The sequence below is a fragment of the Aethalodelphis obliquidens genome, unplaced genomic scaffold, assembly GCF_003676395.1.
Source record: "Aethalodelphis obliquidens isolate GAN/ISIS:26980383/991018 unplaced genomic scaffold, ASM367639v1 scaffold23, whole genome shotgun sequence".
Lineage (NCBI taxonomy): Eukaryota > Metazoa > Chordata > Mammalia > Artiodactyla > Delphinidae > Aethalodelphis > Aethalodelphis obliquidens.
This window is the reverse complement of record NW_020837967.1, coordinates 1,864,927-1,890,006: the sequence shown is the minus strand read 5'-3', so window position 1 is coordinate 1,890,006 and position 25,080 is coordinate 1,864,927. Positions and strand designations below refer to the sequence as shown.

The 25,080-nt window shown below is 46.0% G+C and overlaps 1 protein-coding gene across 4 annotated transcripts in view; it reads right to left on the bottom strand.

Annotated features, from left to right (window-relative positions):
- The window catches only part of FBH1 (F-box DNA helicase 1), a 45,329-nt gene that overhangs the window by 16,375 nt on the left and 3,874 nt on the right, over window positions 1-25,080 (bottom strand). For 2 of the 4 annotated variants that reach the window (XR_003435952.1, XM_027121554.1), the window contains exons 2-15: window positions 17,539-17,694; window positions 15,653-16,236; window positions 11,769-11,899; window positions 11,527-11,662; window positions 9,784-9,974; window positions 9,182-9,274; window positions 8,734-8,828; window positions 6,801-6,969; window positions 5,885-6,107; window positions 5,173-5,260; window positions 5,008-5,094; window positions 4,186-4,352; window positions 237-336; window positions 26-147 (exon numbers count right to left, since the gene is read on the bottom strand). Coding sequence is in view for 3 of the 4 variants with exons in the window: in XM_027121554.1 (XP_026977355.1) it covers window positions 26-147; window positions 237-336; window positions 4,186-4,352; window positions 5,008-5,094; window positions 5,173-5,260; window positions 5,885-6,107; window positions 6,801-6,969; window positions 8,734-8,828; window positions 9,182-9,274; window positions 9,784-9,974; window positions 11,527-11,662; window positions 11,769-11,899; window positions 15,653-16,236; window positions 17,539-17,694 (2,342 nt within the window). In the remaining variant the exon portion in view is untranslated. Of the gene's footprint in view, window positions 1-25; window positions 148-236; window positions 337-4,185; window positions 4,353-5,007; window positions 5,095-5,172; window positions 5,261-5,884; window positions 6,108-6,800; window positions 6,970-8,733; window positions 8,829-9,181; window positions 9,275-9,783; window positions 9,975-11,526; window positions 11,663-11,768; window positions 11,900-15,652; window positions 16,237-17,538; window positions 17,695-18,874; window positions 18,899-25,080 lie in introns of those variants that run through there. The other 2 variants (XM_027121557.1, XM_027121556.1) reach the window with 2 other exon arrangements.

Here is a 25,080-nt window from a genome sequence, read left to right as displayed (position 1 = left end):
GCAGAGAACAGAAACGCACTCCTACCCCTATCAGGTGGATCCGGGCAGGCACTTCTCCTTCCGTCACCCGGACGGCCTCATCAAACACGTTGGCGTTGGTCCGGGACAGCAGGGCCACCTGCCCCTTCGTGTCACCTCGAATGCCACCTTTTGGGAGAGAGCACAAACTCTAGGGCAAATCCAGATAAAGAGGGAAGCTAATCTGTGTAACAAATACGTGTAACTGAAAGCCTTACTCTGATGGTTGCCTCCAACCAAAGTCTTTTTTCTTACTCGCTTGCAGACATCCAAGATTGTAGCTCCCACATAGGCAATTTCCACACCAAACCTAAAACTCTGTGGGAGAACAACACAATGAAAGGAGTTAACACCCCCTGAAGAACGTGAGCGCATTGCTACCACTGCCAAGGCCTGGCCTCGCCAAACCCCACTGAGCATCTCTGACTTGCCCGACCTGGAATGGGTACTTGGAAATTCCCTACTGTAAACTGACTTACACAGAACAGGAGCTTGGAAAGCAAAGAATCACCATTCTAAGTTTTCAGAATAGCATTTTCTATCTTGAAACCTGAGAGTTACCTGCTTTTCTTTATCTCTTGCCCCCAAATCCAAACCTTGACAATCTTCCACCATGCTTTCTACAGTCGTTTTCTTACCACTGCTCCCAGCGCAGCTCAGAGACCCCTACCTCATGCATCCCCAACTTGGCCTCTTTCCCTCTGCCACTTGAATCTTTCCCTCATGTGTTCATCAAGCCCCGTGCCTCGCCACAAAAAGGACGAGCACTCTACGAAGAAAAGGTGACGTATGGACTTTCAGGACTCCTGCAGCCTGGACAGCCTTAAGCCCCTTCGTTCCCCGAGACCAGCAGCAAACTTTTCTTTTAAGCAAATCTACCATTCTTTCCAAACTGCCTCTAACAAAGAAGCGTATATTATACAGAAAATTAAGGGAGGAAGGGGGTCTCTCCCTGCCCCCTGAGGCTCCCTCAACATCGATTCAAACCCTACATAACCGGCCACAGGACCAATCACCATTTCCTGAGCGTTCCCTGCCCTCCCCCTGCCGTGCTGCATGGCAGTAACTTCAAAACGCGGCCCAACACACTAATCCCTTGACCACTGTAGCTGGAAAGACACCATTCTTGCCCAAACTCGTGGTATTTATTGCCTTTTTCCATTCACTTATAACTTAAGGTAATGAAGTATTATGTACTTTGGTGAATATCAATAACACAGCCTAAGGAAAGCAAGACTTTCAACAAACAGTACTTTGTTGCTATAGAACTATTCTAAGTGAGCCATAACTCAAATTATAAAGATCCATGAGTCTATACTGACACAAATGAATAAATGAATAAATAAATGGAAGAGAAGACACAAAATCTCCTTTGCAGAAGAATTCCGAATAATCTATGTAGACACTCCAACTCTTGTTCCCGAGTGAGCACTGAGGGCAGTGACTTCCTTCCAAGGCACACAGTGTGGAGGGGTGGCGGGGGGAGTCACTTCACGGTGAAGGGAACTGCCAAGCACCACTTCAGCCAGGGGACCAAGACAACATCATCAGTTATAAATCATGTTGATGGGGGACTTCCCTGGTGGCGCAGTGGGTAAGACTACACACTCCCAAGGCAGGGGGCCCAGGTTCGATCCCTGGTTGGGGAACTAGATCCCATATGCATGCCCCAGCTGAGAGTTCACATGCCACAACTAAGGAGCCCGCCTGCCGTAACTAAGACCCAGTGCAACCAAATAAATAAATATTTTTCAAATAAATAAATAAATAAATAAACCACGTTGACAGTACGGGCCCCCAATACCTTGTAATGAAAATGGCAATTTTTCTTCCAAGGCCTTCCTCCCAAAACATCAGTGCAACCACCAGACAAACACCAACAGAGGGGTATCCGACAGAACACCTAACCAGTCCTCTTCAAGGTCCAAAAAAAAGACAAGCGTGAGAAACCACAGAGCACAGCCAATAGGAGCCTAAGAAGACTTGACAACTGAATGCAGATAGGGTCACCTGAATAAGATCCTGGAATAGAAAAAGGACATTTGGTAAAAAACCAAGGAAATCTGAATAAACGATGGACTTTAGTTTATAATAATGTATCCACAGTAGTTCATTAACTGTAGCAAATGTACCACACGAATATAAGACGTGAATAATAAAGGAAACTGAATGTAGGATGTGTAAGAACTTTCCATACTATCTTCTCAACTCTTCTATATATCTGAAACTAAAAAACGTCTATTAAAAAAAATTCCTCTGGGTTGATGCCACCCTAAGTCACTACAGCAAACAAGGGAAACTCCAGGAAATAAGGTCACTGAGTGGGCTACAGGGCCTCCTAGAAAAGAACAGAACACAGTTTAGATGACGCTGGCACTTTCGCTGGCAGTCTCACATCCTCTTACTAGAAGTGAGGTTTTTAAAAGCAGTGGTTTTCACACCTTTTAGTCTCAGGACTCCTCATACTTTAAAAAATTAGTGAGCACCCAAAGATGCTTATCATTTACGTGAGTTGTACCTACCTACAATTACCACATTAGCAACTTTAGTGCATTTCAATATAACAATAACCCCATTACATGATAACATACAGAACATATTTTTAAAACGGTATTTTTCAGGACTTCCCTGGTGGCACAGTGGTTAAGAATCCACCTGTCAATGCAGGGGACACGGGTTCGAGCCCTGGTCCGGGAAGATCCACATGCCATGGAGCAACTAAGCCCATGCGCCACAACTACTGAGCCTGCACTCTAGAGCCTGAGAGCCACAACTACTGAGCCCACGGCGGTGCCCTAGAGCCCACACGCCACAACTACTGAGCCCTCATGCTGCAACTACTGAAGCCCGCATGCCTAGAGCCCGTGCTCCACAACAAGAGAAGCCACCGCAATGAGAAGCCTGCACACCGCAACAAAGAGTAGCTCCCACTCACCGCAACTAGAGAAAGCCCGTGCGCAGCAACAAGACCCGACGCAGCCAAAAAATAAAAAAAAAATTTTTAAATGGTATTTTCCAAAACAGAAGTTAGAGAGAAGAGTGGCACTGTTTTTACATTTTTGCAAATGTTTTTAGTGCCCAGCTTAAGACAGCCGAATCTCAGAGCTCTGTCTGCATCCAGCCTGGTGTGACAGCCTCACAAAGATGAGTGCTGAAAAGGGGAGGAACATGTAACAGCTTTTCCAGATAATCAAGGCCCCAGGAATTGCCATGCTCATGCTGGAAACAAGGTTTCCAAAATCTGGATTTCACTTGAAAGCAAGTTTATCTTCGGCAATACATATGTCAGCTGTTTTCCTTGAAGTCACAGCTCATAGCATGCGTTTTTGAGAAAATGCCAAATCCCCAAGTCTGAATAACCAGAATTGGTCTGTCAGCTGCTCGTTCAAGCACAAACGAAAGAAGCAGCAGTGGAGCTCACAACACAATCACAAAAGTGCTCCTGGTCAGACAGCAGCACACTGCAGGGGCAGAAGGACTTCATCCTACTTCCCATTTCATCACACAGACTGTGAGAGAGACGGACTCAAGGGTCTACAGTAATGAAATTAATCATTTTTCCTGTGCCATCAAGGATGTTCTTAGTAGGGACTTCCCTGGTGGTCCAGTGGGTAAGACTCTGCGCCCCCAATGCAGGGGGCCCAGGTTCGATCCCTGGTCAGGGAACTAGATCCCATATGCATGCCACAACTAAGAGTTTGCATACTGCAACCAGAAGATCCTGTGTGCTACAATGAAGATAATAAATAAAAATAAATATTAAAAAAAATAGTACTCTTAAAAACAAAAGATGTTCTTAGTGAACTGCCTACTTTCTTTTTTGACTCAGTGCCTTGCAGTGAAGAATAAGGCAACTGCTAGGACCGGCTGGTGCCAAAGCCGAGATTCTCAGCCACAGTCTCACCACTGACTTTGCATCATCAGTGCAAATGTCAACATAGTGCAAGAGGCAGATAACTATTATGAAAACAGTTTTGACTTTGCAGACCCCCTGAGAACCACGGAGAGCCACTGCTTAGAGGCACGGATTTGCTACACACAGTGAGCCTCATGAAGAGCCTTACACGGGGCCTGGCACATAGTCAACACTGGAGAACCAGGGTGGGGAGCCACAAGGCTTGCGTGTATATACGCGTCTGGGGACTGGGAAGAAAAGACAGCGCTTACCTGTGTGAGATAGAAGACGTGCGTGTGAGGGACTGTGAACAGAGCGTTGACTGCACCTCGGAAGGTATAGATCTGTTGGTGTGGGTCCCCCACGAAGATTTTCCCACATGGCTGAGACAGAACTATGTTCATGATCGCTGCGACCAAGAAGATGGAAAGTAAGGGCTCTGAAGTGACACCAACCCACGGAGCAAAAAGAAACCAAACTTAAGACAGAAAAGGATGAAAACGCTTGCACACTGGACAACAGTTATCTTTCCCTCCAGCATAGGTGCACTCAGTCCAAAGAAATGATTTTATAACAAACAAAAGAAACAGCTTCTAACCCTACGAATGCAGATTATTTTTACTCCTGAATAAATCATTGAGTATAAGAAACCACATAGGCAAATATAAAATGAGGCAAGTTATCTTCTCTGATATTATAATTTAAGGCCCCAAAATGACCTAGTCACACTATTTTCTATCAGCCACTGGAAAAATACACAACACAAATTGTTCACTCTAAATTGACTACCTTTTCCCCCTCCACATGAGTCTCAACCCAATCATCTGGTGACCTAGGCTCAGCCAATATTTTAAGAATAACGCAAGCAAAACATTTAGAGAAAATTAAGTCTCCTTTGGGTGAGGGGTGGGGGTGGAGAGACAAGTGCTGAAATCCACAGTCAGACAGCAAAGGGTTTCTGAATGACTAAGCGTCATGCACTCCTCCTCATGACAGACAAGAATCATCGACTTATGCACACACGTGTCCTCTTACACATTCACAACACTGTTGCTATGTGTTTGGGACTACTGGTGTCCTGAATGGTTTATCACCTGGGGTACAGTCCTGGGCCTCGTCCACAAAGATGGCGTCAAAAGAGGCCAGCAGAGGCTTGCTGAGCTGCCAGAGTTTCAAGTAGCCTACAAGAAGGGGCAGAAGAGTCAGAAATCGGAATGAGGCGGGTCCACGGCGGGGCTCAGGACTGGGTGCGTGCGTACCGTCGTGCGTCATATGGTAAGCCTCCTCCTTGCACTCGCCCAGCTTCCGCATGTTGTCCCAAAGTCGGCTCGCTTCGAGGACACTGTTCTAGAAAGCAAGTGACACGGTGATGTGAAGGTCATGACCCTGAAATCAGGAGTTCATGTCCATGTGCAGGGGTCAAAGCAAAGGCCCCAGCTCACGGTGAACGGCAGCCCCCCTCCCCGACCTCCCCCGGCTCCACGAGGGCCTCATGTCAACGTCAGGCGCCCAGATGGGCAAAAGCCAGGGGCTGGACCACACCCAGAGGTAGAGCATCGCTCAGGGAGCACAGCATCTGATGAACCAAGAAAGGCTGGATGATTCCTCTAGATTTATGACCGACAGTTAATTCATAAAAAGTGTGGTCAATGACTGAAAAGACTTGATAAAAATTAGAAAAGAGAATCACATCTTTCGACCCTGGACCAGCAGACCCCACGACAAGCTCTTATAAACCCTGGGCAGGAGCCCCATCTGTGAAATGGAGGACCAGGCTGAGGACTAAGCAAGATGAGTGCTCTTCACAGAAAACCCTATATACTTCGCAGCCAGCACAACTGGCCTAGGGTCTCCCCTCCACCTCTACCTCCTGCCAGCAGCTCTAAAGACATCAAAGACCAGTACAAGCTGGCACCGTGTTGAGCCCTTGTTCCTCCCGAGCCCTAACTCCAAAGGGACTGAGACACTCACAAGCTTCTCGCTCTGCTCGACCATGACTCTCTGTCCCTGGCTGTTCTTACACCAGATGGGCACGTGGTCGATCGTCAGCTCGTCGTCAGCCGAGGCAAAGAAGTTTTCCAGAGTCTTACATACTAGCTTGGCCCTTATGAAGCCACCCTTCCCTTCAGCGAGGACAGAGTTGACCATGAAGGGGGTTAACTTGAAGAGATTCAACTTCTTCTTCAATTGGTACCTGCAATGCACGTCCCAAAGGCACCGGGTTGGCTTTTGTGGCAACTCGCGATTTAGTGTCTCCCCCAGGTCTGCCCCCTTCTCTCCAACGACACCACCAGGTCACTGGAAGTGGCACATACAGGTGACAAAAAAAAGCCTGAGGAGCTGAGTGAGGTCCTCGTAGGATTGGAAAGGGCTCCGTTACGCTTTCCAGAATTCACATCTAATAACCCAGGAGACGAAGTGGCTCACAGCAGATACCACTGTTCCAAGGTGTGGACCAGACTCCAGGAGGCCCCAGGGGGGGACCCTCGAAGCTCCCTGAAGCTTTCTCGTCCAAGGGGACATGGCTCAGAGGCCCTGGGTGCCTGGAACAAGTGCCCCTCAGCCCCGTCTTCTCCCCTCCAGCTTCTGAGGAAAGCCTGAATGGGTCAACCAGACTGGTGATGCCCTGAACTTTAGGCAAGTCACTCTGACCTTCTGTGCCTCAGTTCGAGACATGAAAATGCCTCCCTCAGTGAGACAGTGTTAAGCTTCCCTCAGTAGCAATATATCTCTATGGGGGAAGTAAAAATTACTCAATCTATGGCCATATTCCCTGCCTGTAAATGAAGATAAAGCACTAAGTTTTCTCCGAGTCACTGTGGTATACTGACTGCAACGTGAGAGCAGTAACTGGACGTAATGGCAACAGTGGCACCATGATGCTCACTTGCGCCCGATGTGCCCGTAGGCCATGGAGTGGAAGGTCTTGCAGATGACATTGCTGGGGAAGACGAGCTCGGCCTGCTTGGCGATGCTCTTGTTGAAGGTCACGTACAGAAACCTGCTCTCAGACCACTTCTCAGCGTACTTGACCAGGGTGGAGGTCTTCCCAGTACCTGAGGAAGCCAAGAGCAAGGGAGGTGACCCTCTGACCAGGAATAACGGTTCCCACAGACGCTATAATCGGGTCCCACCCATGCCTATCTCCCCGCTTGTCTGGGACCAGACAGTGGCAAGTTCTCCAGTACTGATGAAAATTAAAAACAGTGCTGTGAAGGGAGCAGCAGACTCAAGACAGAGCCACCTGGGTTGGGGTAGCAGATCCTGCAGCTCTAAAGGGGCCACTTCAGTCTGCTCCTCAGCCTGTGTGGGTAACACTGACCTCATAGGGTGTGCAGGATAATTACCCAGGTACCCAGCAGAGGAACTCATAAACAGTAGCTATGCTGGCCTAGGCACCATTCATGCTTCGACAGCAAGAGCATGAAAATGAGATTCAAGGATCCTTCCAACCTGTTCTGAACTATCCTATCTACCCCTCCTCCCCACCTTTCATTCAGTTATTCAGTTAGTCAACTGTCACCCACTGAACAAGTATTTCCTGAGCACCTACTGCACATTCAGCCCTACACTAGGCATGTCACAAACACAAAGCAAGGTTCCTGCATTACAATCTAGTTGGGAATAAAACACCAACACAGTTGGAACAATTGGAACAAAAAAAAAGAGAATAATGATAACACAGTAGAGTGAAAAAGAATATGGATCTGGAAACAAAAAAGAAAATCTCGCCTATGAAAGAAGAAAAATAGCACCTCCTTTCCTACCTACCAGGGCTGTTTGAAGATCAACAGATCAATGACATAGTGTGGAGGTGTTTACAGAAGGTGTGTGTTGGCTATTCTTCCTATGTAATCAGGCACCAAACAGTTAATACAGATTAGTCACAGTGAGAGTTCAGAATCACGGAGATCTCAAAGGGCTGAGGAAGCCTCCACCAAGAAGACACAGAAGTGACGGGGGTCAACGTCAGATGGCAGAGAGATAGAGGAAGTAGGGGACGGGGAGGGTAGGCGAACAGGCACGTTTCTGGAGAGAAATAGATCCAGCTTTGAATTCCACCTCCACCACGTATTTGCTCATTTAATCTGGACCACATCATTTTAATTTCCCTGAGCTTTAAAACCTCATACATAAAATGAACCAGAAGTGGAAGCCATCCACACTTCCACCGCAGAGGGCATGGGTTCAATCCCTGGGGAATTAGGATCCTCCATGCCACGCAGTGCAGCCAAAAAATAAATAAATAAACCAACCTCACAGAATGTTAGGATTAGCACAGGGCAGACATTTGATAAAGTGGCTGTTGTTTTTAGTACAATATTTAGGCAGAAAAGAAGCGGGAAGGCATTCCAGGTAGAGAAAATAGTATGAGCAAAGGTTCAAAGAGCAACCAAGTACTTTAAGAGCCAGGAAGCACAATTAGCTGACTGAGTAATGTATGTTAGAACCAAAAGGTAGGAGGCCCTTCCAGACTTCACCCTATAGAAATCAAGGAGCTCCTGACACTGTCTGAACAAGGGATTCACATGACCTACCGCCCCATAAGCAATCAGTGTCTGAGCAGATATGATGATACATAATAGGCTGGATCAATCCCAGTGGCATCTACCCCACAAACAAACTCCTATGGACCATTTGTTCAGCAGGAAGCCCAGTGTGGATGCCCCCCTGGAGTGGTAAGAAAAAGCACTTATCCCTTGGCAACTGCTTTTTAGATGATTTAATTGCAGCAGTTCAATAATAGATTAAGGTAAAGATATTCTGGCAGGTGGGGGGTAAGGTGGTAAGAGGCATTCCAGGAATGGCAGCCCCCTTACCTGCAAATGCCATAATTTTTACCACCTGGAGAGGTTCCATCTTATGGCTTAGGATCAGCTGTTGTTCATGTGTCAGCTGGATGGTTGTTTTCTTGCTATAATCATTACAGAAGAGAAATCAGGAAAAGAATAAGGAATTGAAAAGATCAGGTGATAGACTGTCAAAAATGAAACAGGAAACCAAATGGGACGAATAAAATTTAACCAGAAAAAAGGGGAGGGCTGCCTCCCCTTAGGGTGATTGAATTGTTCTAAAACTAGGTTATGATGTTAGTTGCACACTCAGTAAATCTACTAAAAATTATTGAATTATACAATTAAAATGGGTGAATTTTATTTAATGTAAATTATAACTCAATAAAGTGGTTAAAACAAAACACCTTTTCCTCTTCAAGTACGAGAGTCAGGAATCAAAGACGTCCACACACACACACCCTTACAGACATACCCTGGCCAGACCGATGGTTCCTCTTTGACTTCTGTGGCCTGAGCACAGGAATTCTCCTGAAGATACAGGCAATAGAAAATGTTGTAGTGAATCCTAACAGGAAAAAAGCAGATTAGAGATTTTCAAATTCAGTCATGACCTGTATCTTATTTTTCCTCAGATGTTTTTTAGACTCCTAATCATTGCTAAAAATAAAATATGTACCACCATTTTATGAAAAAAAGGGAAGAAAAGGGTTTAAATATACCTAGAGCTGAGCTATATTTACCTGCACTGTTGGAGGTAAATATTTGGAGAGCACGGTTCTGGGAGAGATGCCTGGCTGCGATGGGCAGAGGCAAAGGAGACAGACCAGGATGTGCTCTTTGGGGAACAAAATGTAGCCACGTATGAACACAGAAGGCTCCGTCCACTCCAGGCTCAACAGCCCTGTAGGTAAACACTATCTTGGGGATGGTGTACGACCCCACGGCACCTCACGTTCACAGAGCCCGCCTGCCTGCATCACTGCACTCAAACCTCACGGAGAACCTGGCGGAGCAGTGGGTGGTGGGGCTCGCCCAGCGGTAACGCGAGGAAGGGGCAGGGCGGGGGCCAGTTACCGGTTGCTGATGTTGATCCCTTTCTCCCTCATGGCGTAGAGCAACACGGCAATGCAGTACAGAGTCTCGGTGATGTCTGGCATGGTCACTGTGGAGCTGGGCCGCCGGAGGCAGAAGAGCAGCTGCTGGATGTCATTGACGCTGCTGGACAGGAGGATGATGGCCGCCACCAAGGCCCACACGTTGACACCCTGAGGAGGGAGGTGGACAGGACAGGAGACGAGACCCAAAACACAACCGGTAAGAATCACATGGGACAGCCGGTGAAGAAAGCCAGGTTTGGGGTTCGTGTACCTTCCTCAGACCATCTAAACGGAGCGCAAACTTCCTGAATGACATATGGGAAACACCAGGCATGTCTCCTTTTACCCTGGATTCCTTCTTTCTCATCATTTTTGGGTTTGAGTTCTTAAGTTTTCTTTGATTAAATAACATTTATAAAGTACTTAACGCAAGACGCTGCACAGACGTGATCCTCCCGCCTCCTCACCAGCCCACCCCACCCGCACCACCAGGTCAGTGTGAGCTCTGAGGTCCAGACACGCAACTCAAACAAGCTCACTATTAAATGGGTGCCCATCTGGGAGGCACAAAAACTGGGGGATACAAAAGAAGACAGCAGTCTTTAGGGGGAAATCAAGACTGACAATTCAATGGCATTAAAATGTTAATTTAGTATTTATGTTATTATTATTTAATACTTATTAAATGTTGTTAACTAAATATTAAATTATTGAAAATTTATTATTATGGACACCGTATGCTCCATTTATTAATGTCTAAGAAAATGTTCACTAACATGGAAATATCAATAATAGACATATAGGGACTTCCCTGGTGGCTCAGTGGTCAAGACTCCACTCTCCCAATGCAGAAGGCCTGGGTTCGATCCCTGATCAAGGAACTAGATCCCACATGCAGGCCTCAACTAAGAGTTCGCAAGCCACAACTAAGGAGCCAGCAAGCCGCAACTAAGGAGCCTGCCTGCTGCAACTAAGACCCAGCACAACCAAATAAAAATAAAAATAATAATAATAGACATATAAGTATATAACTATCATTCTTAACTTTACTGCAAGTCTCCCTGTTAAAAATGCATCCACAAAAGCAAAGTTCCACACACCTTTCACTACAACCATACTGGGAAACAAATCTCACTCCATCGACAATCACTTCACTAAAGATGGACAGAGAAATGCACATGGCTGGATTTCCAACCCTCGACTGGCTGCAGAATGAGGCTGAGGTTGCATGTGGCTTCCAAAACAAAATTTAAGAAGAATCGCTATCCAGATGAGAAGCCACAAGACAAAGGAAACTGGAGACTATTTCCAGCTTCTCATTAACTCACTGTGCGTCAGTACAAAATCCTTCTTTTCTCTGGTTCTTTCAAATAACCCAAGGTGTCAACAATACAATGGGCTGCCTTGTAAAGAAGTCCTTACTAATCAAAGTGTGTAGAGGTTAGATGACCATCCTCTGTTGGAACCGCTCAACAGAATGGGAAATTGGATGAAATACTTTTTAAAATTCCTTCCAAATTAAAGAATCTATAACAATGTAGCCTTTTATTTCTCTATGGGACCAATGACAAGATTAAGGCTTCAAAGCGAAGGCTGAAGGAAGATTTTGAAAATAAATCTAAAATAACCTTCAACCAAATTTGATCACCAATACACTTTCTTCCAAAGAGAAAAGGTGTCACCTCCCCAACCCTCCCCTCCCTGCAGCCTCTTCACGTACGGCAGGGGCAGCGTAGAGATCGGGGAGGTGTTGGCGCACGCAGGCCTCTGCCTCGGGGAGGAGGAGGTGATCCCTCAGACTCCACAACGCCCGTCCAGGGTCCACACTCGGGGAGCACTTAGTGGTGGCTGTGTAGCTGTAAGACATTCACAGCAGCGTCCATGGGAAAGGTGATCCAGTAAGTGCTGATTTCTGGGAAAGGACTTTGGAAACTGACTTCCTCCCAGGAAACGGGGACTCACCGGATGAGGTTCAGCACACACAGGTCTGACTCCTTCTCTATGCCATAGCTCGAGAGGATACCATCCACTTTGCTGACAGCTTGCTCTTCATTCATCAGGTATCGGTGATACAGCTTTTTCCAAGGAATGAACTAGACAGTTTAAAAAATCCAAAACAACATGCAGGCAATGGCTATTAGAGAACTTATCAGGCCACAAACATATAGATAATTGCTTGAAAAACAATCACATTCTCCAATTCAAAAGCTGGGCAAATAGGGTAGAAACATTATACAAATTTTAGTTGGAAACTAGGAGAAGGGGGGGCTCTTGGTTTGGGTTCCAACATAACTTTTTTACAGAATCTGGGAAAAGCCAGTGCTTCAATTTCCCTATCTGAAATAGTGTCCTGTCCCTGTTGGGACACTAATGGCTCAGAGCTTCAGCGAGGATTAAATAACATGAGAGTTGTGGCTATACTAAGATTAGACAAAATAGACTTTAAGTCAAAAGTTATTAGAAGAGGGACTTCCTTGGTGGTCCAGTGGTGAAGAATCCGCCTTCCAAGGCAGGGGACACAGGTTCGATCCCTGGCCGGGGAACTAAGATCCCACATGCTGCAGGGCAACTAAGCCCACGTGCCACAACTACTGAGCTCACGCACCTCAACTAGAGCCTGCATGCTGCAAACTACAGAGCCCACGTGCCCTGGAGCCCACGCCACAACTAGAGAAGAGAAAACCTGCACAGCACAACTAGAGAGAAGCCCGCGTGCCACAACAAAGACCCCGCGCACCACAGCGAGCGCTGCAATGAAGATCCTGCGTGCCTCGATGAAGACCCGATGCAGCCGAATAAATAACTTAAAAAAAATTACTAGAAGAGACAAAGAATATTACTTGATGATAAAAGGGTCAATTCACCAAGAAAATATAACAATTATAAATATGCATGTACCAAATATCAGAGCTCCTAAATCTAGGAAGGAAACACTGACAGAATTGAAGAGAAAAACAGCAACATAATAACAGGAGACTTCTATACTCCACTTTCAAGAATGGATAGAACAAACAACACTGGACCAAAAAGGCATATACTGAACACTCCATCCAGCAACAGTAGAATATACAATCTTCTCAAGTATACATAGAACATTCTCCAGGAAAGATCACGTACAAGAACACAAAACAAGTGTCTTAACATATTTTAAAAGACTGAAATTATAGAAAGTATGTTTTTCAATCACTATAGAAACTAGAAATCAGTAGCAGAAAGAAAACTGGAAAACCCACAAATATGTGGAAATTAAACAACACACTTAAAACAACCAATGGGTCAAAAAGGAAATCACAAAGAAATTAGAAAATACCTTGAGACAAATGAAAACAAAAACACAGCATATCAAAACGTATGGAATGAAGTGCAAGCAGGGCTAAAAGTTAAGTTGATAGTTATAAAAACTTACATTAAAGAATAAGAAAGACCTGGATTTCCCTGGTGGTGCAGTGGTTAAGAATCCGCCTGCCAATGCAGAGGACACAGGTTTGAGCCCTGGTCCAGGAAGATCCCACAGGCCGCGGAGCAACTAAGCCCATGTGTCACAACTACTTAGCCTGTGCTCTAGAGCCTACGAGCCACAACTACTGAGCCCACGTGCCTACAGCTCATGCTCTGCAACAAAAGAAGCCACCACAATGAGAAGCCCGCACACCACAACGAAGAGTAGTCCCCACTCACCGCAACTAGAGAAAGCCCACATGCAGCAATGAAGACCCAACAAGCCAAAAATAAAATAATGTTTTAAAAATATTTTTAAAAAAATGAAGAAAGATCACAAATCAACAACCTAACTTTACACCTAAAGGAACTATAAAAAGAACAAACTAAACCCAAAGCTAGCAGGAGGGAGGAAATAATAAAGACTAAAGAGCAGAGATAAATGAAATAGAGAATAGAAAAATAGGAAAAAAAACCAATAAGGGCTTCCCTGGTGGCGCAGTGATTGAGAGTCCGCCTGCCGATGCAGGGGACACAGGTTCGTGCCCTGGTCCGGGAAGATCCCACATGCCGCAGAGCAGCTAGGCCCGTGAGCCATGGCTGCTGAGCCTGCGCGTCCGGAGCCTGTGCTCCGCAATGGGAGAGGCCACAACAGTGAGAGGCCCGCGTACCGCAAAAAAAAAAAAAAAAACCAATAAAACTAAGAGTTGTTTTTTTTTTTAACAAGATCAACAAAATTGACAACCCTTAGATATATTTTGGAAAAAAGAGAAGATTCAAATAACTGAACTCAGAAATGAGGGGAACATTACAACTGATGTCACAGAAATAACAAGACTTATAAGAATACTATGACCAACTGCAGATCAACCAACTGGATATAGTAGAAGAAATGGATAAATTCCTAGGAACACACAACCTACAAAGACTGAATGATGAAGAAATAGAAAATCTGAACAGACCAATAATTAGTAAAGAGACTGAATCGGTAATCAAAAGCCTCCCAAAAAGTTAAGAGTCCAGGACCAGACTGCTTCACTGAAAAATTCTACTGAACATTTAAAGAAGAACTAACATCAATCCCCCTCAAACTCTTCAAAAAAACTGAAGAGGAGGGAGCACTTGCAGACTTATTCTGAGGCCAGCATAATCTTATACCAAAGCCAGACAAAGACACTACAAGAAATAAAAAGAAAATGAGAGCTGTGACAAGGTCACTGAAAATAACCAAGTCATTGCTGGTGATGATAAAAACATCAAGAGGTAAGGATAAGCTGGGATATCCTCCCAAAATCCTCTCGAGCAGAATGGAGTGAAACCTCATCTATCCCCAGTTCACATCAGAGAGATAATTAAATGGGTAGAAATACTGAACCAAAACAGAGTTCACAAATAAAAACAGAAAGATATTTCTTAGAAAGTAGGAGACAAGACCCCAGGCAAAGAATGGAGCAAGAGCGATACGAAATTTCCTCCAAAATCTTTTGGGCTTGGAAGAGAAATGTACCAAGTTTTGATATATCCACCTTTCCCTCCATCTCCAAGATTTTAAACTTCAATGCATTTGAAGAATAAATTAAACTCTCTACCTCTGGTTTCTTCCCAATGTCTGGTCTAAGGGACATACAAGCTAAGGAGAACATTCTCCCAGCCCTCAGGCTTACTGGAGACCTGAACCTGGGAAGTATAATGACACAACAAAGGGAAGGGCAGGGCACAGGATAACGGTATCAGGAAATCCTTTCTGAGATCACCGGCTGCCCCTGTGTCATCTTCAAAAGGTACTCTTGTGACTAAACGCAACACTCATTTACTAATCACCTACTGTATGTAGAACATCGTGAGACAGTGCCGAATGCAAAAACAAACAGGACAACCAGCCCTCTAGCAATATGCTAATAATTTACAGGGAGGAAGAAGGCTCTCTAAGACCATAACAGAACATGATAAGCTTGAACAGAGGTATAAATCACTATAATAGCACAAGGAAGAGAGTGAGTGATTTCAATGGGATGGAATGGGAAAGCGTTAGTCTAAGAGTGCAGCCTTGAAGAGGAAAGACATCAACAGAGCTATGAGGGGCCCTTTTGGTTAGCTGGGGGAAGTGGGGTGCAGATTAGACCAACATAAGGGAAGTACTGTGCAGTCCACAGTTGGGAAGCAGAACATCATTGGTTGTGGACAGAATACAGGAATGGACTGGAATGAAGTCAGCAATGAGCCTGGAATAATAAGGTGGGACACACACAGAAGGTCCCGGTTGCCTCCAGGAGATTGGGATTTGATCCTGCAGGCAAATGGACACCAACATTTCTGAAGAAATGCCATTGTCAGGAGTATGCATTAAGTGAAGCGAATCCATGGACTTTTTAGAGAAAACACGAGAGAACAAAAAGCGCTTTCCGTACCAGTGGATCACTGATTATCTCCCTCCAAAAGTGGCACACCAAGCTCAGATTCCAGTAGAGGTCTTCCATGGGGAGGAAAGCAAAGATGTGCCTCAGGACCTCACTGGGCAGGCTGCAGATGTGGCTCTGGGGTTCCTGGCAGGGCGAGGTCCCAAGAAGCCCATAGTAAGAGTCAGGAACAGGATCAGGACCAATGTCCTCCACCTCCTGGCTGGATTCTCCAGGCTGCGCAGAGAACCACGACACACCGTCCTCTGCTTCCTGCCTGCCTTCCCTGGGCCGTCTGCACGACAGGGACAGATGATGCCGTGGGGTCTTCCTAGAAACCCCATCCCACTGACTGGTCCCTGTGGCTTGATTCCTCTCGTCCTCGAAGGACCGAGACCGCTTCCCTGACGAGCGTGGCCGTACTGCTCCATCACCTCCCTGAGGCAGGGCGCAGTGGCCTTCTGCAGCAAAAATCATCTCGTCCTCCGAGTCCTTAGAGCTGTCCTGGCCCACAGAATTGCTTTTGGCCATGTCATTGGTGCGCCGCTGCTGGCCAGCGAGGAAGAATTCAGGGTTGTATCCCAGGCATCCTCGACCTGGAGAGAGAACCCAAACAAGGTGAACGAGAAGTGAATAATGACTGATGACCCTTTGTTGACCCAAATAAGACAAACTAATTTTCAATTATCTATTTTAATAGAGGAAAGAGACAAGGATGTATTTTATTGGTCAACTGATTATATAAATAGATTAATCCAAAAAATATTTATATCGGGCTCTATCATACAGTCAGATACACATTTGGAAAGGGACAGAGACCAGTCTTTGGATGGTGTGAGGACCACAGTACACCTTGCAATAGGCCAGGGTTAAATTCTGATGTTTTCTAATTGTGAAGTTAATTACACCAATATTTATGAAGAGCTACCACCTGCTCAGTGCTAGGACTTCATGCTGAAACACACATGCTGATAAGTCTTTATCAGTAAAGAACTCACAACACAGAGGAGAAGTTGACTTATACACACAAAACAGACAAAATATCAAACACTATATAACCACCGAGTTTAAAACTGCCTCATACAATTGGTTACAGTGGTTCCAAAAAGTGGGAAACAGAGACTACAATCACATCACAAGAATTGAAGATGACTAGTGAGATCCGAGTTGGATTCTGAAATGAGATATATCACAGGGAAATAAGACAATCTGGATTATACAAACAGGTATTAATGAAAGTGGGAATTCACTTGGCACTAAATGGGTCATAAGGAAAACAATCTGCCAGAAGTAGAGCCTGCATGTAATAACGTCAGGGGATTGAGCCTGAGTCCCTCATAGTAACAGGGAACATACCACACTGGAGGTTCTTGAGAGTGGCAGTGACATGACAGAAAATGGTACTCAGGAACATTATTTGATATTCGAGCTGATATGGAAAAAATAAACTCTGAATGCAAGGAGAGGGTTATTGCAGCAGCCCAGGTACGAGGTGACTGAGCACACAATCTACCGTAAAAGCACTGAGTGAGGGGACGTTTGGGAGAAAAAGAGTGAGACGGTGGACCTAGTGATGGATTGGACAAAGAGGACTGCTGAAGAGTCAGGAAATCACGACGGTTCCAGAATGGTATCGTGGTGATGCTGGGACGTGTTCCCTACCACGTTAAAGTTAAGCCAGCTAGTGGAATTCATTCAGCCGTGCTTTTCTGGGGCTTTTACCAACCACTATGATAGGATGGAATTTTCACAGAAAACTCACAAATAGTGAAAAAGTGTCAAACTACTGCAACAGAACCACAAGATCACAGTAGCAGTATTTACAAATACCGGGAGATACTCAAAGGCCACACACACTACAGATTCTGAAACGCAAGATATTTGGGGGAAAGACATACCTCTAGTCCCTCTTTTGGTTCTGGGTCTAGGATAGAGACCGTGGTTCGGGTCTCTGTTTGTCCATCTTTGACCGAAGGGCTGGGTCACGGCCAAGTGACTGCGAGCCAGATGTTGGCAGTCGACGGCTGTAAGATGCTTCCGCTTAAACGGTCTCACTGTTTTGTATCAACAGGCAGAAGAAATGGGACACTTGTTAGTTATCACCAATTCTACAAGCTAGCAAGTTAACCTTAATTTTCAGGAATACAGTGGCTGTGGGCCACCCCAGCCAGCCCTTTCCCTCTTCCCCATATTCCCATCAACTTTCAGTCATTTTATAGTTTCTTTGCATCTCTTCCTTAGGATTTGAGAATCCTAAAATAAGATCCTAAAATAGCCTTCTTTTCCACCTATCACACTTTGTAGAAGCCCTGATCATGAAGTGCTCATTCAAAAAGAAGTTGCCACTAATGGATAAATGGAGATCTGGCAACTTTTCCTTGACTTTAGCCAGGCCATTTATACTATCATAATAACCATAAATATTTTAAGAGTTGGCTATAGCTTTTCAAAATATACTCATGCATTGTCCCCTGTATACACCAGCTTTTCCAAGTCTGAGAAGCAGAAGGCACTAAGCGGACAGTCACAGGAGATTTCCCACCCCTGCTGTATGTCTCTCCCCATGCACCCCACCCCACCCCATGCACCCCTCTCAGCCCCGAGAGCATCTCAGCATCGGGCACTGATGTAATAGGACAGGAGCAAGGCCCCCAAGTAGAAGAGAAAAGAGCCCACTTTTCAGCATCTTCAGAGGAGGAAATTTCATATTCTCCCTCAGCAAAACACTACAGCAGTGACTGTGCCTAGAATTCTGTCTCGAGAGTATTGAAATACTTTTGTTTATATTAGTCATTTTTCTGCCAGGTATTTTTTCATTCCTATTTCTGCATTTTATCGCATGTAAGATCTAACTACCTCCTTATGGCATTAAACAGAACAGTTACACTACTGTAAAACAGAATAGTTACACTTAAAAAAAAAAAGAGGACAAGAACAGATACAAGAGAATTAAAGTGACCCTTTAAGGACTTCCCTGGTGGCGCAGTGGTTAAGAATCACCTGCCAGGGCTTCCCTGGTGGCGCAGCGGTTGAGAGTCCGGCTGCTGATGCAGGGGACACGGGTTCGTGCCCCGGTCTGGGAAGATCCCACATGCCGCAGAGCAGCTGGGCCCATGAGCCATGGCCGCTGAGCCTGCACGTCTGGAGCCTGTGCTCCACAATGGGAGAGGCCACAACAGTGAGAGGCCCGTATACCGCAAAAACAAACAAACAAAACAACAAAAAAAGAATCACCTGCCAACGCAGAGGAGATGGTTTTGATCACTGGTCCAGGAAGATCCCACATGCCGCGGAATATCTAAGCCCACGTGCCACAACTACTGACCCTGCACTCCAGAGCCCGCGAGGCACAACTACTGAAGCCCAGTGCCTAGAGCCTGTGCTCTGCAGCAACAGAAGCCACTGAAATGAGAAGCCCGTGCACCACAACGAAGAGTAGCCCCTGCTCCCCACAATTAGAAAAAGCCTGTGCACAGCAACAAAGACCCAACGCAGCCAAAAATAAATAACATAAATAAAAATAAATTTAAAAAAAATAAAAACGTGACCCTTTACAGGAGATGGTCAACAGAGAAATCAGTTCCTGCCAGTACCGTATTTTCAGATGCTAAAAATACTCCAGTAAACTGTAGTATCAAATGCCAGAATCTCACTCAACATTTCCTGTAAGCCTGAAAACTTCTGAAACCAAGACACCACTGAGTATATCTGATACAGTTTATAAACTTAATAACTCCCCTCAGCCCTTAGCTTCTTCAGAAATGATCCTTCCAAATTTCAGTTTATTCTTTCAAGGTTTAATGGAAGTTTAAAAAAACTTCATGGATATTTCAAGACTTTTTAAAAATTACTTCTACACACAGAAATAGTTCTACAGGCCCCTCTGAAAGGACGCTAGAGACCTGTTCACTACCTGAATTCAGAGTTACAATGCAGTGGTATAACTCTTAAGTCATGAAGAAGTACTTAAAAATATGCTCAGCCGGGCTTCCCTCATGGCGCAGTGGTTGAGAATCCGCCTGCTGATGCAGGGAACATGGGTTCGAGCCCTGGTCCAGGAAGATCCCACATGCCGTGGAGCAGCTAAGCCCGTGTGCCACAACTACTAAGGCTGTGCTCTGGAGCCCATGAGCCACAACTACTGAAGCCCACGCGCCTGGGGCCCATGCTCCACAACAAGAGAAGCCACCGCAATGAGAAGCCCGCGCACCGCAACAAAGAGTGGCCCCCGCTCGCCGCAACTAAAAGCCGACATGCAGCAACGAAGACCCAACGCAGCCAAAAATAAATGAATTTATTTTAAAAAATGCTCAGCCGGATAAAAGCAGTGTCACATAGTGAGGGAACAGTGGACTTAAAAGGAAAAAAACTGGGTGTGAGCCCTAAGTTGGCCACATAGTGGCCGGAGGACCCCTGGTCACTTAGCTTCTCTAAGACTCAGGGGCGTTACAATGATTAAATGAGAAAACACACTCCAAAAGACTTGTTAAACTATAAAACCCTACACAAATATACACATCTGCTTATTGTGTTAAACAAAGCTTAGATGTGACTGATTTGCATAAAACATTGAAATAACTTTCAAATTATAAAGATGTCACCTAATGGCAAGACATGAAGTATATCAGCAGTCCAATTACAGCCTACTCTGTATTACTGAAAATACCTTTTAAAAAGCCAAGGGACTTCCCTGGTGGCGCAGTGGTTGGGAGTCCGCCTGCCGGTGCGGGGGACACGGGTTCGAACCCTGGTCCGGGAAGATCCCACATGCCACGAAGCAACTAAGCCCGTGCGCCACAACTACTGAGCCCACGCACCTAGAGCCTGTGCTCCGCAGCGGGAGAGGCCACCGCAATGAGAAGCCTGTGCAATGCAACGAAGAGTAGCCCCCGCTCGCCGCAACTAGGGAAAGCCGGCGCGCAGCAGCAAAGACCCAATGCAGCAAAAACTAATTTAATTAATTAAAAAAAAAAAAAGCCAAGTCATATATCTTAATTACTTATTATGAACAAAGAAATCCCCTCCACTATAATGGTTTTATAATTATTTTGTTGTTGAACATATTCCTCATACTTACAGAGGCAGAAAAAATGAATGTGCAGTTTTTCTATGTTAAAACAATAAATTTGAAAATTTTCCACATTAAAAAAAAAGCTTGAAATCTGATTATTCTTTTTAAAAATAAGACACAAAAGTTTACCTCTTCTGCTCAAAATTCTTCATATTACAAAGCCAACAACCTAATTGCTATTTTGTCTGAATGGGGACCTCTGGGCTGACTGGCAGAAGACACAAGGAAGCTACAATGGGCCTTGCAGAACAGAGTTGGCCCTTGGGATCCATGAGTTCCGCACCTGCGAGTTCCACCAACTGCAGATGAAAAACACCAACACCTGTGGTTGGCTGAATCCGCGGATGTGGGATCCACAGGTCCCTGTCCACAGGGTGGACTCTGAGGGGCCTGAGCCCTCTCAGATTTTGGTGCCATAGGGGGTCCTGGAACGAATTCCCTGCAGAAACCCTGGAATGACTATACTGACGAATACTGGCCCCTAATTCAGGTGCTCCAAACACACTTGGGTCAACTACAGAAGCAGTTGAAGAATTCCAGCCGATAAACCCACTAACCCTGTAGATTCCAGATATGAGACTGATCTCTGCTTTCTCTTCAAACATTCCCAACTGTTTCAAAGCTGGCAAATACAGTGTCCAGAATTAAAACTGGAAACAGTCTAGAAAAATTATCAACAGACAGCATCTTATTTAAAGAAGTTTCCATAGATAAAATCACAAACGAATAAGATTAACAATATCAAACCCTCAAATTCATATGACCCAGGACCTTGGCGCTGGTACAGACCTGCAGGAAGCATTCTACTTCCAGAGTCCTGGTACAGCCCAGAGTGGTCCTGCATGAAGCCATCACAGAGCAAAGGCTAGCAGCTGGGGACAGAGGTGCCCACACTGGGCCATCTGGCCTCTGGGTACCAGCACAGCCGCCTACACTGTCCATCTGGAATGGTCCTCACAGCCCTGACTGCTCATCTGGGAGGCAGAGCTAGCACTTTTACGTTCTTACTTTTCTGACTTCAGTGAGAGGTCAGAAACCGATACTATTCTTTCTGCCTCTCAGGTCTCTGCGAGATGAAGCGCTGTGACTCACTGCACGGGGAGCTGGGGCCCCCGCACCTGTCTCCAGAGTTAACAAGGCACTTAAGTCAAAGGCCGTGTGATGCACTCGGATCCGGAGCCGGGAGACCTCCTCCCTAACAGCCTTGGTCCCCTTCTCATCACAACGAGGACCCTGACAAGCTAACATGCAGAGTTAATACCACAGTCATGTGGTTTGAACCAGACAAGACAGATGAAAGTACCTAGCGACACCCATGCAGAGGCTCACAAAGCCCAGCAGCTCAGAATTACACGTGGACCACACTGTGCTGAGTCTCCTAAAAGATGCCTACATTTTAACAGCACCAATGTTCTTGTGAAGTTATTTAAAATTACTACAGTAAAATTCTAACCACCTTCTGTTCTTGTTAATATACTTCTAAACCAGCAGCTCAAATATAACTTTATCAAAATAAAGATGCTCAAATGCTACTTCTTGCTTCCCTGAGTCCCCAAACCTTGTGTTGCTCCTCCGTCCTCTGAGCAGTAGGTGCCCTTTGCATCGCTCTCCAAGGGCACTATTAGAAGCTGCTCGCGTTTCTTCAAGAAGCAAACTTAAAGTGGTCGGTGAGAAACGTGCACCGTTAAAGGGATGGAGGGAGATGACAACCAAACTACGTGAGGTCCCAGAGGCCCAGCGGAATCATCTCCAGGCCACAGTGGGTATCTGTACCCTTGGAGACTCCACCACAGTAACTAACAGAAATGTGTCACATCCCTCAGATGTGATGAAAGAAAAACACTGGAAAAGTATGAAAACCATTTGTCAAACAGAATTTTGCTCATTCCCACGCTGCTTTTTCTGTGATGGTCCTCTCACAGAGAGACGCCTCACCGGACCGCAGGTGCAGGTCCCGGCCTTGCATCTCACTCTGAGGTGGCGATCACCTGGAGTGCGGCCCTCTGCCAATCACCGATCTCTTCACCTTGATGATGACCTGTCCCACCCACCCCCGCCCCCAGTCAGGCACACTGCTGGAGATTAGACTCTCCTCAGCCCCCCCTGGAACGATCATCACTAAACCTGTATGAGACCACCAGCCCTGAAAAGGCAGGGAACATGTCTCATCAGCTTCTTCCTCAAAGCACTTAGCACGACGTTGTGCAAATAACAGTGATTTCCTCCAACGCTTATTGAATGAGAAGTACGTGCTATGACTCAATTCTGTTGTAATCCGCCTAGCTTCATTTTGTCATCTTCTTGATTGCAAGACAATTTAAAAAACAAGTCACACAAAGCAGAATGGACTGCTCCTGGTTTCGTGGTGCAGACTGTCAGTCCCCTTCCTCCTTGGCACATGGCTGGTTCACGCTTCCCCATCGTGCTGGTAGCTGGAGGCCCCACAGAATGTGCGTAGAAGGATGTGCGCCTCTTCCAGGCCTGGCCCATAAAAGCCTCTCCTGCTCCTTCCTCCGTCCGCTGCTCCCATCCAGAGAAGGGAAGGGTGACCCCAGAGAATCTTAGAGGCCAAACATTCGAAAAGGAAGACCCTCCAGCAGGCTGGGTCCTCGGATAACTGCTTTAAAGAGCACCACTCCTCCCGCACAATGCTCACACGCTCACACGCTCTCACACACACACACACACACACACACAACTGCAACCACCTGAGGCTGTTATGGGATTGAGAAATGAGCTTGGATTGTGAGGTCATTACACATTTGGATCTGTTTGTTACTGCAGTCACACCTACCCTAACCATTCTAGGATCATTTGAAATTGACACAAGTCACTTCCCTTATTCCCCTACATTTGTTAATCATAATTTATACCAAAAGGCTTGCAGGACTTCCCTGGTGGTACAGTGGTTAAGAATCTGCCTGCCAGTGCAGGGAACACGGGTTTGGTCCCTGGTCCAGGAAGATCCCAAATGCCACAGAGCAACTAAGTCTGTATGCCACAACTACTGAGCCTGCGCTCTAGGGCCCGCAAGCCACAACTACTGAGCCCACGTGCCACAGCTACTGAAGCCTGAGCGCCTAGAGCCCGTGCTCCGCAATGAAAAGAAGCCACCGCAAAGAGAAGCCCACACACCACAAAGAGTAGTCCCCGCTCGCCACAACTAGAGAAAAGCCTGTGCGCAGCAACGAAGACCCAACACAGCCAAAAATAAATTTAATTAATTAATTAAAACAAACAAACAGGGCTTCCCTGGTGGCGCAGTGGCTGGGGGTCCGCCTGCCGATGCAGGGGACGCAGGTTCGTGCCCCGGTCCGGGAGGATCCCACGTGCTGTGGAGTGGCTGGGCCCATGGGCCACGGCCGCTGAGCCTGTGCGTCCGGAGCCTGTGGTCCGCAATGGCGTAGGCCACAGTGGTGAGAGGCCCGCATACCACAAAAAAACAAAAAAACTAAAACAAAAGAAAAAACAAAAGGCCTCCAAAAGGTACAGCTTACAGACCTAAATGGACAAGCTGAAAATAATAAGTGCCTACAATTCCTGGAAGGAAAGATTATTAAAAAACCATTTAAAAAAAAAATTAAGATAACTCACCAGCACAGGTGCCTGACTGGAGAAACAGCTCATAACAAGAACCCAGCTGGGTGGTTTTGCTAATCTAGAGAAACCCAACCTCGTCCTGTTAGCTCCCCACAAGCCTCCTGCCCTTCTCCGAGGGACTCCGTGCAGATCAAGCGGACACCCTCTTGTTTCTGGTGAGACAGCAAAGGTGCCCACTGCTGGCCCATCGTTACCAGGAGCAGGTACTTCACAGGCCAAACTGCGCCCTGAGAGAACTAAGAGCCCAATCTGAGCAACATGAACGGTGTTCGTCCCCAATTCCAGTGCGACAGAAAGTATTCATTCAACCCAGGCAGCACTCTGTAGTAATAAAACCACCCTGTATGTCTGAGAGACCTGCAACAATTATCTGTACAACTATATTTAATATAAGTCATTTATATACAAATTATTACTATTACTATAGTATGGTTTTTTAAATTTATTTATTTAATTAATTAATTTATTTGGCTGTGTTGGGTCTTCGTTGCTGCTCGCGGGCTTTCTCTAGTTGCGGCGAGCGGGGTCTACTCTTCGTTGCGGTGCGTGGGCTTCTCATCACGGTGGTTTCTCTTGTTGTGGATCATGAGTTCTAGGCCTGCGGGCTTCAGCAGTTGTGGCTCGTGGGCTCTAGAGCGCAGGCTCAGTAGTTGTGGCGCACAGGCTTAGCTGCTCTGCGGCATATGGGATTTTCCCAGAGCAAGGCTCAAACCTGTGTCCCCTGAATTGGGAGGCAGATCCTTAACCACTGCACCACCAGGAAAGTCCC